Source organism: Hemiscyllium ocellatum, chromosome 12, assembly GCF_020745735.1.
Source record: "Hemiscyllium ocellatum isolate sHemOce1 chromosome 12, sHemOce1.pat.X.cur, whole genome shotgun sequence".
NCBI classification, from domain to species: domain Eukaryota; kingdom Metazoa; phylum Chordata; class Chondrichthyes; order Orectolobiformes; family Hemiscylliidae; genus Hemiscyllium; species Hemiscyllium ocellatum.
Genome location: NC_083412.1, coordinates 11,635,304 through 11,652,107, shown reverse-complemented (window position 1 = coordinate 11,652,107; position 16,804 = coordinate 11,635,304). Strand labels below are relative to the sequence as shown.

Sequence of the window (16,804 nt, the reverse complement as noted above, 5' to 3'; positions counted from 1 at the left end):
GGAAGTGTAGCCCTGAAGCAGTACAGCGCTGTTGGAAGTGTAGCCCTGAAGGAGTACTGCACTATTGGAATTGTAGCCCGGTAGGAGTGCTGCACTGTTGAAAGTGTAGCCCTGAAGAAGTCCTGCACTTTTGGAAGTTTAGCCCTTACAGAGTACTGCACTGTTGGACGTGTAATGCTTCAGCAGTATTGCGCCATTGGAAGTGTACCCCTGATGGAGGACTGCACTGTTGGAAGTGTACACCTGAAGGAGTACTGCGCTGTTGGACGTGTAGCCCGGAAGGAATGCTGCGCTGTTGGAAGTGTAGCCCGGAAGGAATACTGCGCAGTTGGAAGTGTAGCCCTGAAGGAGTACTGCACTGTTGGAAGTGTTGCCCTGAAGGATTACTGCACTTTTGGAAGTGTAGCTTTGAAGGAGTACAGCGCTGATCGAAGCGTAGCCCTTAAAGAGTATTGCGCTGTTGGAAGTGTAGCCCTGAAGGAATACTGCGCTGTTGGAAGTGTAGTCCGGAAGGAGTACTGCGCTGTTGGAAGTGTAGTCCTGAAGGAGTACTGCACTGTTGGAAGTGTAATCCTGAAGGAATACTGCGCTGTTGGAAGTGTTGCCCTGAAGGAGTACTGCATTTTTGGAAGTGTAGTCCTGAAGGAGTACTGCGCTGTTGGATGTGTAGTCCTGAAGGAGTACTGCGCTGTTGGACGTGTAGTGCTGAATGAGTGCTGCGCTATTGGAGGTGTAGACCTGAAGGAGTACTGCTCTGTTGGAAGTGTAACCATGAAGAAGTACTGCGCTTTTGGAAGTGAAGCCCTGAAGGAGTAATGCACTATTGGAAGTTTAACCCTCAAGCAGTACTGCGCTGTTGGAAATGTTGCTCTGAAGGAGTACAGCACTTTTGGAAGTGTAGCCTTGAAGGAGTACTGCGCTGTTGGAAGTGTAGCCCAGAAGGAGTACTGCGATGTTGGAAGTGTAGCCCTGAATGAATACTGCGCTTTTGGAAGTGTTGTCCTGAAGGAGTACTGCGCTGTTGGACGTGTAGCCCAGAAGGAGTACTGCGATGTTGGAAGTGTAGCCCTGAATGAATACTGCGCTTTTGGAAGTGTTGTCCTGAAGGAGTACTGCGCTGTTGGACGTGTAGCCTTGAAGGAGTACTGCGCTGTTGGATGTGTAGTCCTGAACGAGTTCTGCGATGTTGGATGTGTAGCCCTGAAGGAGTACTGCGCTATTGGTGGTGTAGCCCAGTCGGAGTGCTGCGCTGTTGGTAGTGTAACCCTGAAGGAGTACTGTGCTGTTGGAAGACTAACCCTGAACAAGGACTGCACTGTTGGAAGTGTATCCCTGCAGGAGTAATGCGCTGTTGGAAGTGTAGCCATGATGGAGTACTGCCCTGTTGGACGTGTAGCCTTGAAGGAGTACTGCGCTGTTGGATGTGTAGACCTGAAGGATTTGTGCGCTGTTGCAAGTGTAGCCCTGAAGGAGTACTGCACTATTGGAGTTGTAGCCCGGTAGGAGTGCTGCACTGTTGGAAGTGTCACCCTGAAGGAGTACTGCGCTGTTGGAAGTGTCACCCTGAAGGAGTACTGCGCTGTTGGAAGCGTAGCCCTGAAGGAGTACTGCACTGTTGGAAGTGTAGTCCTTAAGGAGTACTGCGCTGTTGGAAGTGTAGCCCTGAAGGAGTACTGCGCTGTTGGACGTGTAGTCCTGAAGGAATACCGCGCTGTTGGAAGTGTTGCCCTGAAGGGGTACTGCACGTTTGGAAGTGTAGCCTTGAAGGAGTTCATGCGCTATTGGAAGCGAAGCCCTGAAGGAGTACTGCGCTGTTGGAAGTGTATCCCTGAAGGACTACTGCGCTGTTGGAGGTGTAGCCCGGTAGGAGTGCTGCCCTGTTGGTAGTGTAACCCTGAAGGAGTACTGCGCTGTTGGAAGTGTAACCCTGAAGGGGTACAGCACTGTTGGAAGTGTAGCCTTGAAGGAGTACTGCCCTGTTGGACGTGTAGCCCTGAAGGAGTTCTGCACTATTGGAATTGTAGCCCGGTAGGAGTGCTGCACTGTTGGAAGTGTAACCCTGAAGGAGTACTGCGCTGTTGGAAGTGTAGCCCTGAAGGAGTACAGCGCTGTTGGAAGTGTAGCCCTGAAGGAGTACTGTGCTGTTGGATGTGTAGACCTGAAGGATTTCTGCGCTGTTGGAAGTGTAGCCCTGAAGGAGTACTGCACTGTTGGATGTGTAACCCTGAAGGAGTACAGCGCTGTTGGAAGTGTAGCCTTGAAGGAGTACTGCGCTGTTGGATGTGTAGACCTGAAGGATTTCTGCGTTGTTGGAAGTGTAGCCCTGAAGGAGTACTGCACTGTTGGAAGTGTAGTCCTGAAGGAGTACTGCACTGTTAAACATGTAACCCTGAAGGAGTACTGCACTATTGGAGTTGTAGCCCGGTAGGAGTGCTGCGCTGTTGGAAGTGTAACCCTGAAGGAGTACAGCGCTGTTGGAAGTGTAGCCCTGAAGGAGTACTGCACTATTGGAAGTGTAGCCTTGAAGGAGTACTGCACTTTTGGAAGTGTAGCCTTGAAAGAGTACTGCGCTGTTGGATGTGTAGCCCTGAAGGAGTACTGCGCTATTGGAGGTGTAGCCCGGTAGGAGTGCTGCACTGTTGAAAGTGTAACCCTGAAGGAGTACAGCGCTGTTGGAAGTATAGCCCTGAAGGAGGCCTGCAATAATAGAAGTGTTCCCTGAAGGAGTACTGCGCTGTTGGAAGTGTAACCCTGAAGGAGTACTGCGCTGTTGGAAGTGTCGCCCTGAATCAGCACTGCGCTGTTGGACGTGTAACGCTGAAGGAGTATTGCACCGTTGGAAGTGTAGCCCTGAAGGAGTACTGCACTTTTGGAAGTGTAGCCTTGAAGGAGTACTGCACGGTTGGATGTGTAGTCCTGAAGTAGTATTGCGCTTTGGATGTGTAGTCCTGAAGGAGTACTGCCCTATTGGAGGTGTAGCCCGGTAGGAGTGCTGCGCTGTTGCAAGTGTAACCCTGAAGGAGTACTGCGCTGTTGAACATGTAGCCCTGAAGGAGTACTGCGCTATTGGACGTGTAGCCCGGTAGGTGAGCTGCACTGTTGGAAGTGTAACCCTGAAGGATTACAGCGCTGTTGGATGTGTAGCCCTGAAGGAGTACTGCGCTATTGGAGGTGTTGCCCGTTAGGAGTGCTGCGCTGTTTGAAGTGTAGCCCTGAAGGAGTAACTGTGCTGTTGGAAGTCCAGTGTTGGCGTGATGTGATGTCTGCATGGATTGATGTAAGTGGTGCCATTTTCCTTTTCAGAGAAGAGCAAGTGAATTTTGTGTCATGCCCTGTGTCCTCCCCAATACGTTTCAGAAATATGAGATCACTCAATCAGGGAATCTGCTCACTTCAGGTTTACAGTTCGTGTGCCCCTTAGCTGCTGCCGTGTTATCTCCGTCACTACAATAACCACCCTACAAGTTTCTTCAATAGCGTCAAAGAACATTTAGCTGCTCTGATGGTTTGTGATAGTTGCTATATAATTGCGATTTCTATTTGCTGACAATGCATCTCGTGGTACTCGCCAGGTGGTAGAATGCCTCCTGGAACAGCCTGGTCCGGCCCCAGCTAGGAACCTGTGGCTGATGCCCAGTTAATTGCAGGTTCAAGTACTTGGAGGTCACTAACCGTACCACCCTACAGCATCTTGAACCGCAGCAAACGCCCTCCTCACATGCCTAAACCACCTGGGAGTTTGGGGACTGAGAGCCGTGTTACCGTAAGGTAGGGGTCACTCGAAGATTTGTGTGAAGTGTGATGACCCACCGGAGTGATACACTGTAAACTGAGCCTCATTATTCTCAAAGTTGCACCAAATATTAATTCTTTTTTGCGTGCACTGCATCTCAATTTGTCTTACTTTTAGACTAAGGTTGCTATAAAATATGAACCAGGTTTCTGTACTCAACAAGATTTTTTACTACAGTAACAGATAAACAGATATAAACCATTGGGAGAAAGCAAATGACTACAGATGCTGGAGATCGGAGTCCAGAGTATGGCGCTGGAAAAGCGCAGCAGGTCAGGCAGCATCCGAGGAGCAGGAGAATCCATGTTTTGGGTGTAAGCCCTTCATCAGGAATGTGGTGGGGGGAGAAGAGTGGTGAGAAATAAATAGGAGGGTGGGCTGGGTCTGGAGGAAGGTAGTTGGGAAGGTGATAGGTGGATAGAGGTGGGGGGGTGGGTGATGGTGATAGGCTGGAGAAGAGGGTGGAGTGGATAGTTGGAAAGGAAGATGGACAGGTAGGACAGGTCAAGAGGGCAATGCCGAGTTGGAAGGTTGGATCTGGGATAAGATGGTGGGGTGGGGGCGCGGGAGATAAGGAAACTGGTGAAATCGACATTGATTCTGTTTGGTTGGAAGGTCCCAAGGTGGAAGATGAGATGTTCTACCTCAGTTGGGTGGCTAGAATTTGGCAATGGGGGAGGCCCAGGACTTGCACATCTTTGGTGGAGTGGAAGAAGGAGTTGAAGTGATCACCCATGGGGCGGTGGGGTTGTTTGGTACGTGTGTCCCAGAGATGTTCCCTGAAATGTTCCGCAAGTTGGCGCCCTGTCTCCCCAGTGTAGAGGAGACCACATCGAGAGCAATGGAGACAGTAGATGAGGTGTTTGGATGTGCTGGAAAATGTCTGCTGAATGTGGAAAGATCTTTTGGGCCCTTGGACGAAGGTGAGGGGAGAGGTGTGGGTGTAGGTTTTACACTGCTTGTGGTGGCAAGGGAAGGTGTTGGGGTTAGGGGGTGGGTTGGTGAGGGGCATGGACCAAATGAGGGAATCGCAGAGGGAATGGTCTCTGCGTAATGCCAATAGGGATGGGGAGGGAAATATCTTCTGGTGGTTGCGGTTGGACTGTAGGTGGCGGAAATGGCAGAGGGTAATGTGCTATATTCGGAGATTAGTGGGGTAGAAAGTGAGGACGGTGGGTGGGGGAACTCTATACCCCTTAACAAGTACCATTGGCATGTAAGATTCCTAACTCATCACACACACACGTTTGGTGATCTTTACTCCCACATTCCAAGGCCTTGATCAGTTCCAAAGTCACAGCCCACAGCGACTGCTGCAGAAAAGCTCATTGGTTTTCCTCAAGATTAAACTGAGCGTTTTTTTCGCTGTAGAAAGCAGGCTGGGCCTGCTGGGGAGGACAACAGCCCCCGTCCCCTATGTCACTCTCTCTGCCCCATGTCTGTAACTTGTTTCCAGTTACAACCTCTTCAGTTTGGTGAAAACCAATTAGCTTCACTTCTAAACAACAATTCCCATCCTGATCATCAGCATCTTGCTGAAACCCACAGCCACAAATAACAGAGTTCACGTTAGACAGGCATCCTGGTAATTTTGCTTTTAAATCAATTCTACTTCCTTGCAATCCACACTTTTTAAAGATATAATTGTAACATTAGTTCCTAGCATTTGTGTGTAAGCTGGAATACAAATTTGCACTTTTTTAAAAAAGGTTAGATTACTTACAGTGTGGAAACAGGCCCTTCATCCCAACTATGGGAAGAAACCAGAGCACCAGGAGGAAACCCACACAGCCACAGAGAGAATGTGCAAACTCCACACAGAGAGTCACCTGAGGCGGGAGCTGAACCTGGGTCTCTGGCGCTGTGAGGCAGCAGTGCTAACCACTGTGCAACCATGTTGCTCTCTAATAGTGATGAGCCTGCAGTGCTGGATGTCACAGATATCAATGATTATCCGTTGCCATGGGAGAGAGTGGGCAATGTTGTTATGGAGGATTGGGCGGGGCACAGGACTATTTTAACTAAGTTCCTGTTCATGGAAGCTCTGTCAAAGAAGTCAGACTTCAGAGGAGCACCTGACTGCTTCGGCCCAAACCTCACTGGTATTGAGATCTTCCAGTGATAGCCTCCTTAGCGAATGATCGGCACTCCTCACACTGCAGTGATGCAAGTTATCCCCGTTGTAAAGGAATACTGAGCGGAATGCAGCAGTTTTGACCATTAGTTGACCCACTCTCACTGGACTGTGTTGCAGAAGATTGCCAGACCTCACGAGGAAGAAGCACCATTTCTGGATTCTCATGCTTGTGACTACTTGCTTTTGGTTGCAAGAGTGTTCATGGAATCAAGGAATCCCGACAGTGTGGCAACAGGCCCTTCGGCCCAACGGGTCCACACTGACTCTCCGAAGAGTATCCCACCCAGACCCATTCCCCTACCCTACCCTCTACATTTCCCCTGACTAATACACCTAGCTTACATATCCCTGAACACTATGGGCAGTTTAGCACGGCCAAACTTTGGACTGTGGGAGGAAACCGGAGCACTGGGAGGGATCCCATGCAAGAGGCTCATCACAGTTCATCAAAGTACCATGAACCTGGGGTGAAGGGGAGAACGCTGCTCCCTAAGGCACCTCTGGCTCATTGTGTGGGGTCAAAGGTTGGAGGGAAAGTAAAGAGTGCTAGCTAGCAGTGTAAGAACACACAAGAGCACTCACCAGGAAAGTGAGCAGAAAGTTGCTCAATGCACTGATAGCTAGTATGAAGAGAACGAAAACCCAGAGGTTTATGAGGGCTGCTGGTTGACTGGCTAAGAGCTGAGAACAACATGAGTACACTCAATGGTGAGTTGGACCTGGTGGCAAAGCAGCAAGTTCCAGAGTTCAGCCTTGTTCCTCCTGGCTGGTCATAGGGGGCTTCGTCAATTGGATTCCTTCACCTGTTTGATGCAGGCATGGACTACAGATCGAATACGATGATTAATAATCTTTACTTCAGCCTGAAAGAATCACAATGAAAATTAAACACTGTTGTTGCTTTGATTGTAAAATACAAGGCCTTGGAGGTGTGGCAGCAGTGTGCAGGTCTTGGGTGAGGTGGGTTACAGAATGACAGTATACAGTTCTTGCAACATACTTTCATTGCATACCTACAGAATCTTCTCATTGGGAACAAACAGCACCTCCAAAATTCTCTGAATTTTCAAACAGTACTGATAGAATACCCCCAGTATAGATAATTGCATCTAAACTATGCAGTCGTACTTGTAGCTTTCTTAGACAATGTGCATACATTATGGGCAGAATATTCCCAACTTAATCACACAGTTCCTCCTGAAAACGTCCACAGTCTGCAGGATACTCCCACAGTATACACATGCGTGCACAGAGTATTTGCAGTGTAATCCCACAGTATACACACAGATCACACAGTGTCCTTTCAAATTACAAGGCAGAATATAATCACAGTATACAACCATGCAGGACGTACAAACTACACCACAGTACACCTGCAGAAAAAGGCCACAGTACACATAGTACCTTCAGAATATTCCCTCAGCAAACACACAGCGTTAAACCTGTCCTCACACTGTAGCCAAACAACATTTTCATCCCAAGGATAGAGAATCCCGATAGTATCCATGCAGTGTTGTATAGAGTATCCTGTTACTCCTTCATTTCTTTTGTTTCATGTGCATCTGAATGAAATTGTACGTACTAACATTTTCATGAAATCTTTGGAAGTAAGATCATATAAATTAGGTGCAACAGTAAGACCAAGGCTGATTTTTGATCTCCACTGTACTTTCTTGCCTAATCCACATGTGCCTTATTTTCCTTACAGCCCAAAAGTATACCCACCTCAGCCTTGAATATACATAACAACAGGACACATTGAGATCTCTTGCAATTATTTCATGATATCTTGACTGAATTTACACTGAATGACCATTTAAACAAAAGTGAATTGGAGGAAAAGTTGACTGGAGGAAAATATTGATTAGAAATTGATTAGAAAATGCCCCTGAGGTTTGCATATTTCTGAAAGTGTTTAACACAAATCACCTTGTTATTTTTTGTCTGGACCATCGTTGGGTGGGTCATCCTTTAAGAGCCAGGGATGGTTGGCACTCCAACAGAATGCGAGGTATTCTGTGAATTTGTGTGCACTCATTGACCTCCATCAGAATCCTGTTCTAGAGATCACTGACATTACTCAGATATGGTTCAGGGTACCCAGAATAGCATGTAGCAGATTAGAGCCCAGTGGTGATGAGTGTGAAAACTCATGTAACACAATATAAACACTACCAAACACTGCCTTGATGTATCACCCATTTAGCACAAGGCTGATTGACTGTCCATTTTTATTTTCTTTAATCTTACAAGTTGGCTGTCTGTGAAACAGCCAATTAAGGAGTAGTGTCGAATATAGGAATGAGTGGCCCAAAGTATCTAGGAGGAAATTCTTATTTGTGAGGGATAATGGAGCCTTAGTTATGGCTTACATTGGAGCCTGATCAAAGTCTTAGAGTCATAGAGCTGTACAGCATGGAAATAGACCCTTCAGTCAGCACTTCGGGGACAGTGACCACAACTCGGTGACTTTTACTTTAGTGATGGAGAGGGATAAGTGTGCGCCGCAGGGCAAGAGTTATAGCTGGGGGCAGGGAAATTATGATGCAGTGAGGCATGACTTAGGATGTGTGGATTGGAAAAACAGGCTTCAAGAGAAGAACACTAATGAGATGTGGGGATTGTTCAAGGAGCAGCTACTACATGTCCTCGATAAGTATGTACCAGTCAGGCATGGTGTAAAGGGCCTTGTGAGGCAGCCGTGGTTTAGTAAGGAATTGGAATCCCTTGTGAAAGGGAAGAAGGCGGCATATGTAAAGATGAGGCGTGAAGGTTCAGTTGGGGTGATAGAGAGTTATAAGGTAGCCAGGAAGGATCTAAAGAGAGAGCTAAGAGAAGCGAGAAGGGGACATGAAAAGTCTTTAGATGGTAGGATTAGGGAAAACCCAAAGGCTTTCTATAGGTATGTCAGGAATAAAAGGATGACTAGGGTAGGTATCGGTCCAGTCAAGGATAGTAGTGGGAAGTTGTGTGTGGAGGCGGAGGAGATTGGAGAGACACTAAATCAATACTTTTCATCAATATTCACTCAGGAACAGGACACTGTTGCTGATGTGAATATGGAGTCACAAATGATTAGAATGGATGGCCTGGAAATATGCAGGGAAGAGGTTCTGGGAATATTGGAGAGGATGAAAATAGATAAGTCTCCTGGGCCTGATGGCATTTACCCTAGGATCCTATGGGAAGCTAGGGAGGAGATAGCAGAGCCATTGGCCTGGATTTTTATGTCGTCATTGTCAATGGGAATAGTACCAAAGGACTGGAGGATAGCGAATGTGGTCCCCTTGTTCAAGAAAGGGAGTAGGGATAGCCCTAGTAACTATAGGCCAGTGAGTCTGACTTCAGTGGTGGGCAAAGTCTTAGAGAGAATGGTAAGGGATAAGATTTATGAACATCTGGATAGGAATAACGTGATCAGGGATTGCCAGCATGGTTTTGTGAAGGGCAGGTCGTGCCTCACAAACCTTATTGAGTTCTTTGAGAAGGTGACTAAGGAAGTGGACGAGGGTAAAGCAGTAGATGTTGTGTATATGGATTTTAGTAAGGCGTTCGATAAGGCTCCCCATGGTAGGCTAATGCTAAAACTACGGAGGTATGGCATTGAGGATACATTAGAGGTTTGGATTAGGAATTGGCTGGCTGGAAGGAGACAGAGGGTAGTAGTTGATGGACTATGTTCATCTTGGAGTGCAGTTACTAGCGGTGTACCTCAAGGATCTGTTTTAGGACCATTGCTTTTTGTTATCTTTATAAATGATCTAGAGGAAGGGCTTGAAAGCTGGGTAAGCAAGTTTGCGGGTGACACAAAAGTCGGTGGAGTTGTGGATAGTGAGGAAGGAAGTGGTAGGTTACAGCGGGATATAGATAAGTTGCAGAGCTGGGCAGAAATGTGGCAAATGGAATTCAATGTAGCGAAGTGTGAAGTCATTCACTTTGGTAGGAGTAACAAGAAGATGGATTACTGGGCTAATGGTAGGCTACTTGGTAGTGTGGATGAGCAGAGGGATCTTGGTGTCCATGTACACAGATCTCTGAAAGTTGCCACCCAGGTAAATAGTGCTGTGAGGAAGGCATATGGTGTACTGGGCTTTATTGGTAGAGGAATTGAGTTCCGGAGTCCTGAGGTCATGTTGCAACTGTATAAGACTCTGGTGCGGCCTCATCTGGAGTATTGTGTGCAGTTTTGGTCGCCATACTATAGGAAGGATGTGGAGGCATTGGAACGAGTGCAGAGGAGGTTTACCAGGATGTTGCCTGGAATGGTAGGAAAATCTTATGAGGAAAGGCTGAGGCACTTGGGGCTGTTCTCATTGGAGAAGAGAAGGTTTAGGGGAGATTTGATAGAGGTGTATAAGATGATTAGGGGTTTAGATAGGGTCGACACTGAGAACCTTTTACCGCTAATGGAGTCAGGTGTTACTAGGGGACACAGCTTTAAATTAAGGGGTGGTAGGTATAGGACAGATGTTAGGGATAGATTCTTTACACAGCGGGTTGTGAGTTCATGGAATGCCCTGCCAGTAGCAGTGGTGAACTCTCCTTCTTTATGGTCATTTAAGCGGGCATTGGATAGGCATTTGGAAGTTATTGGGCTAGTGTAGGTTAGGTAGGATTCGGTCGGCGCAACATCGAGGGCCGAAGGGCCTGTACTGCGCTGTATCTTTCTATGTTCTATGTTCTATGGTCCATGCTGACCAGATATCATCCTAAATTAATCTAGTCCCATTTGCCAGCGTTTGGCCCATATCCCTCCAAACCCCTCCTATTCATATACCCATCCAAATGCCCCTTAAATGTTGCAATTGTACCAGCTTCCACCACTTCCTCTGGCAGCTCATTCCATTCACACACCACCCTCATGTGAAAAAGTTGCCCCTTAGGTCTCTTTTACATCTTTTCCCTCTCATCCTAAACCTGTGCCCTTTAGTTCTGGACTCCCCCACCCCAGGGAAAAGACTTTGCCTATTTATCCTATCCATGCCCCTCATGATTTTATTAACAACTTTAAGGTCACCCCTCAGCCTCCGACGCTCCAGGGAAAACAGACCCAGCCTGTTCAGCCTCACCCTGTAGCTCAAGACCTCTCACCCTGGCAACATCTTTGTAAATTTTTTCTGAACCCTTTCAAGCTTCACAACATCTTCCCAATAGGAGGGAGATCAGAATTGCACGCAATATTCCAACAGTGGCCTAACCAATGTCCTGCTGCAACATGACCTCCCAACTCCTGTACTCAATACTCTGACCGATAAAGGAAAGTAGAGTCAGTGCCTTCTTCACTAACTTATCTACCTGCGACTCCACTTTCAAGGAACTATGAACCTGCACTCCAAGGTCTCTTTGTTCAGCAACACTTACCATTAAGTGTTTAAATCTTGCCCTGATTTGCTTTTGTCTACATTTATTTATGTGTCCGTTTGTTGACATTAAACTCCACCTGTCTCTCCTCAGATCATTGGCCCATTTTTTTGTACTATTTGTTCACAGGATGAGGGTGTCACTGACTAGGCAGCATTTATTGCCCATCCCTAATTACCCAGAGGGCAGTTAAGAGTCAACCACATTGCTGAGAGTCTGGAGTCACATGTAGGCCAGACCAGGTGAGGATGGCAGTTCCCTTCCCTGAAGGACATTAGTGAGCCAGATGGGTTTTTCCAAAATCGGCAATGGATACATGGTCATCATTTGACATCTAATTCCAGTTTTTTTTAAGAAATCGAATTCAAACCCCTTGATCTACCATGGCAAGATTTGAACCCAGGTCCCCAAAACATTATCTAGGCCTCTAGTCCAGGAACAGTACCACTAGGCCATTGCCTCCACTGCTCTGATTAAGGTCCTGCTGTACTCTGAGGTAATGTCCTTCGCTGCCCACTACAATTCCAATTTTGGTGTCGTCTGCAAAATTACTAACCATACTTCTGAAGTTCCCATCCAAATCATTTATATAAATGATGAAAAGCAGTGGATTCAGCACTGACCCTTATGGCACACTGCTGGTGACAGGCCTCCAGTCTAAAAAGCAACCCTTCACCACCATTCTCTACCTTTAAGCTAGTTCTGTAGTCAAATGATTAGTTCTCCCCGTATTCCATCTCATCTAACCTTGCTAACTAGTCTACCATGTGGAACCTTATCGTACACCTTATTGAAGTCCATGTAGATCACGTCCACCACTCTCCCCTCATCAAACCTCTTTGTTACTTGTTTAAAAAACTCAACAAAGGCGGGCAGATATGATTTCCCATACAAATACACACACTGCAGAAACCAAACAGTATATCACTGATCCACAATTATCTCACAATTTTCCTTTTTCCTTGTCAACTCTTTCACTGTCATGCTGTTTGCTTGAAAACAGCTCCCAAAGTTCATTTATATATCTTTATTCTTTTTGCTGCTAATTTATATTTCACATTGATCCTTTCAGTGCTGTGCATTGCTTTGAAATTGTTCAGCATTCTTGTTTTAACCTGTTCTTCTGCTCATTTTTCTTTACTCACTGTCACAAAGCTAGTCCCTCCTTTATCTAAAGGCTGTTCCTTGGCTCAAGGGTACTCTGTCTTTGATTTTTTTCAAAGGGGAAATAAACTAGGCCGGGCTCTGATCAGTCTGGTTTGGGACAGAGATGAAAAGGATTTGGAGAGGCCTTTTGTTTGTATGTAAACAGATGAGACTTCAAGCCAAAGTGGTCATGTTTTAGAAGTGACCTGTATAATGAAAGGGGAGTGGTCAGCTCTCTAACTGAGCAGTTTAGGTCAGTCCTCAACTGTGTGGAAACTCTCTCTTTCTCTTTCAGCCCTTCAACCTCAACCTGTAAGCATGTCTTCCATTTATACTGGGTTTTTAAAGGGAGTTTGCTTATTGGGACTGTGGTGTATATTCGGAACAGCATACTTAAGTCTAGTTTGGATAGACTGAGTTCTCTGGGGTTCTTTATTCTGTTCTTTGTGTTTCGTTGTATAATTTTGTGAATAAATTCCTGTCTGTTTTAAAAACTAGTAGTCAATCTGGCTAACTTAATCTGGATAATTTTGGTTGTACCCTTACCGAAACAAATTGCAAAGTTATGGTCTGGGATTGCCTGCTTAAGAATGTTTGAGTGGTCTGGCTGAGTCGAAAACACCTCTCATAAAATTTGGGCATTACTGGCTGGTCAGAAACTATTGCCTGTCCCTAGTTACCCCAGAGGTGGTGATGGTGAGTTGCCTTCTTGTCTACGTAATGCCATCCGTTTTCATTCCTGTTTTGCCTTATAGCAGCTCATACAACTGAGTGTAAAACGTTGGTGATGAAAATAGACAGTCTACATTAGTATTTGGCATTTGGAATGCATTGACAGACACTGTAGTGAAAGCAGGCTCAATCAAAGCATTCGATGAGGAATTGGAGTATTATCCAAAACCAAAGTACGTGCAAGGTCACGGGAAGAAGATGATGGGGTGTCACCTGATAAAGTCCTCTTTTGACAGCACAGTGGGCCAAATGCTTCCTCCAGCACCGAAACAATTTTTTGATTCTGCGAAATGAATCGAAGTTGCTTGCATTGATGTGGCACCCATCATGTGGGAGGATGCCCTAAGGTGCGTCACAGGAGCTATTACCATATAAACGTTTACACTAAATCACCTGATCCAGCATTAGGGCAGGTGACCAGAAGCCTGGGTTCGAAGAAGCAGACTGAGGGAAAGAGGTGAGGTGGAGAGGTGTAGAAATATACAGAGGGAGTTTCTGAGTTTAAGTGCTGGACAGTCTCCAGTAGTGGGTTATTTAAATCAGGACTTGCCAGAGGAAAGCAGAGATCGCAGAGGGTTGTGAGGCTACAGGAGATAACAGGGATGTGGCGGGCGAGGGTATGGAAGGATCCAAACATGCCTTTTTAAAAGAGTGTTCAGAAACTAACTTTATCTGTACTTGAACTTCCAGATTTCTGGTCCTTTGAGGATCTTTATCGTGAAATGGTGAAAATCTACGCTGAGGTTGTTGAGAAAATCCATAAACGACGACCAGACCCAGCGACCATTGAAGGCTGCACCCAACTCAAACCCGATAACTATGTCCTGGGATGGCACACCCCTTTCAATGAGAAAGGTATGGGGTACCCACTGCAGGTGTCGTCTTGGTAACCAGGAGCATCTCAATCCCGATGTTTCATCTCTCACCGTTTCTGTTTTAATGAAGGGTCAGGCTTTGGGGCAGCCACTAAAGCCATGTGCATCGGGATGAGGTATTGGCAACCTGAGAAACTGGACAATCTCGTGCAAGTGAGCATCGAATCTGGGCGAATGACACACAACCACCCTACAGGTAATCAAAGAACACAATAACGTACAAAGTTGAAGGCCAATTGGCTTTTCAAAATTCTTCTAACATTCGCTAAGGTCGAAACAGACCTTTTACATGAACTCTCCCAACTTCACATTCCCCAATTCCTTCAGTTCCCCAGCATCAATCAATTTCCCTCTTGGATATACTCAATAACTGAAAATCCGAGCCTCTGGAATACTGATTTTTAAAGAATCACTTCCCGTTGAGAGAAGACATCTTTCCTCAATCTTCTTCTTGCCCCTCCCATTTCTACAACTCTATTACCTAACACTTCAATTTCAATTACTCCAATCTCTCAGCATGCTTTATTTCCATCTTCTGACCCCAGGTACTTGAAACTAATCACTTTCTTCAAGTCTTCAACCATAATCTCTACGCTGTCATTTTGATCCTCAGATTGACAGTCCATAATCTGTGTCTCCAATCCACTGATTTACTGTAGTGGTTTTCTCCAGTTCTCCAGACACTCAATCACATTCTCGTCATCCCCTCCGCATGGTTCATTGTCATCTGCATTTGCCATTGATCCTGGGACTTCTCATTTCACTTCCTGAGTTAGAATATCCAAATAATCAAGATGGAATAGGACCTCTTGATGTGATCTAATTCCGACTTGAAATCTTTCATTCTTCCCCCTCACTGCTTCTTAGTCTTGTCTGGTACTCCTTGTACATGAACTATAATAGTCTTATGTACCTCTCAGAGGAGAATTCACAAATTCTAGCCCACCTCCAGGCTTCTTCCCTCTGCACCCAGCCTTCTCTAGATCAATAAATGCAACCTTCATGTTGTATTGACCTTCCCAATGTTTCTCCATCACCTGACTCAATGCTTAACTAGTGTGAATCACCACAGCTTACCTTCAGGTCCATTTAAGAGAGGATCTGTCAAAAGTGCATGATCATCTGATGCAAGGTTTGTGAAGGTTTGTAGCTCAGGTTGAGGTTTAGGGTGTAGGTTTGCTCGCTGAGCTGTAGGTTTGATATCCAGACATTTCATTACCTGGCTAGGTAACATCATCAGTGGCGACCTCCAAGTGAAGCGAAGCTGTTGTCTTCTACTTTCTATTTATATCTTTCTCCTGGATGGGGTTCCTGGGGTTTATGGTGTTGTCATTTCCTGTTCGTTTTCTGAGGGGTTGATAGATGGCATCTAGATCTATGCTTGTTTATGGCGTTGTGGTTGGAGTGCCAGGCCTCTAGGAATTCTCTGGTATGCCTTTGCTTAGCCAGTCCAAGGATAGATGTGTTGTCCCAGTCGAAATGGCGTTTTTTTTCATCCGTGTGTAGGGCTACGAGGGAGAGAGGGTCGTGTCTTTTTGTGGCTAGCTGGTGTTCGTGTATCCTGGTGGCTAACTTTCTTCCTGTTTGTCCTACGTAGTGTTTGTGGCAGTCCTTGCATGGAATTTTGTAGATGACGTTGGTTTTGTCCATGGGTTGTACTGGGTCTTTTAAGTTTGTTAGTTTTTGTTTGAGAGTGTTAGTGGGTTTGTGTGCTGTTAGGATTCCGAGGGGTCTTTATCTGTGTTTCGAAAAATCGGAACCTGAAGGAAAAACTTGACAAACTCACAAACACAGACAAAACCGATAACACAGGGGCATGGATAAAGAACTTATCAGTGTGGAGGGCTGTTGTAGGTTGCAATCAGGAGATTGATAGGATGCAGAGCTGTGCTGAGAAGTGGAAGATGAAGTTCAACCTGGAAAAATGTGAAGTGCTTCATTTTGGAAGGTCGAATTTGAATTCAGATTACAGGTTTAAAGGCAGGATTCGTGGCAGTGTGGAGGAACAGAGAGATCTTGGGATCTGCGTCCCTAAATCCCTCAAGGTTGCCACCCAGGTTGACAGGGTTGTTAAGAAGCCGTATGATAGGTTGGCTTTCATTAGCAGGGGGATTGAGTTTAAGAGCCATGAGGTTATGCTACAGCTCTATAAAGCCCTGGTTAGACCACACTTGGAGTATTATGTTCAGTTCTGGTCACCTCCATTACAGGAAGGATGTGGAAGTTTTAGAGAGGGTGTAGAGCAGATTTACCAGGAGGCTGCTTGGACTGAAGGGCATGTCTTATATGAAGAAGCTTGAGGAAGCGAGGGCGTTTCTCATTGGCGTGAAGAAGGCGGAAGGGTGACTTGATGGAGGCGTACAAGATCATGAGAGGCAGAGATGGAGTGGATAGCCAGAGACCTTTTCCCAGAGAAATGACTATCACGAGGGGGTCATAATTTTAAGGTGATTGGAGGAAGGTTTAGAGGAGATGTCAAAGGTAGGTGCTTTACTCAGAGAGGGTGGGCATTGTCAGCTGTCGTAGTCGAGTCAGATACATGAGGGACACTTAAGCAACTCTTGGCTCAGCACATGGATGATCGTAAAATGAATGGTATGTTGGTGAGTTTGCTCTTAGAGGAGGATTAAAGGTCAGCACAACACCAAGGGCCTGTACTGTGCTGTACTGTTCTATATCCTATGTTCTAAATCAAGGTAATGAATACGATCTCATAGTCATTTCAGTTCAATGGGATCAAAACTGGGAATTTAACTGGGC

At 46.0% G+C, this 16,804-nt stretch overlaps 1 protein-coding gene across 1 annotated transcript in view; it reads left to right on the top strand.

Moving 5' to 3' along the window:
• Positions 1-16,804, top strand: part of adprhl1 (ADP-ribosylhydrolase like 1) — a 148,849-nt gene that overhangs the window by 109,231 nt on the left and 22,814 nt on the right. Inside the window, exons 2-3 of the mRNA XM_060832879.1 lie at positions 13,860-14,024; positions 14,115-14,240. Of these exons, the coding sequence (XP_060688862.1) occupies positions 13,860-14,024; positions 14,115-14,240 (291 nt within the window). The remainder of the gene's footprint in view (positions 1-13,859; positions 14,025-14,114; positions 14,241-16,804) is intronic.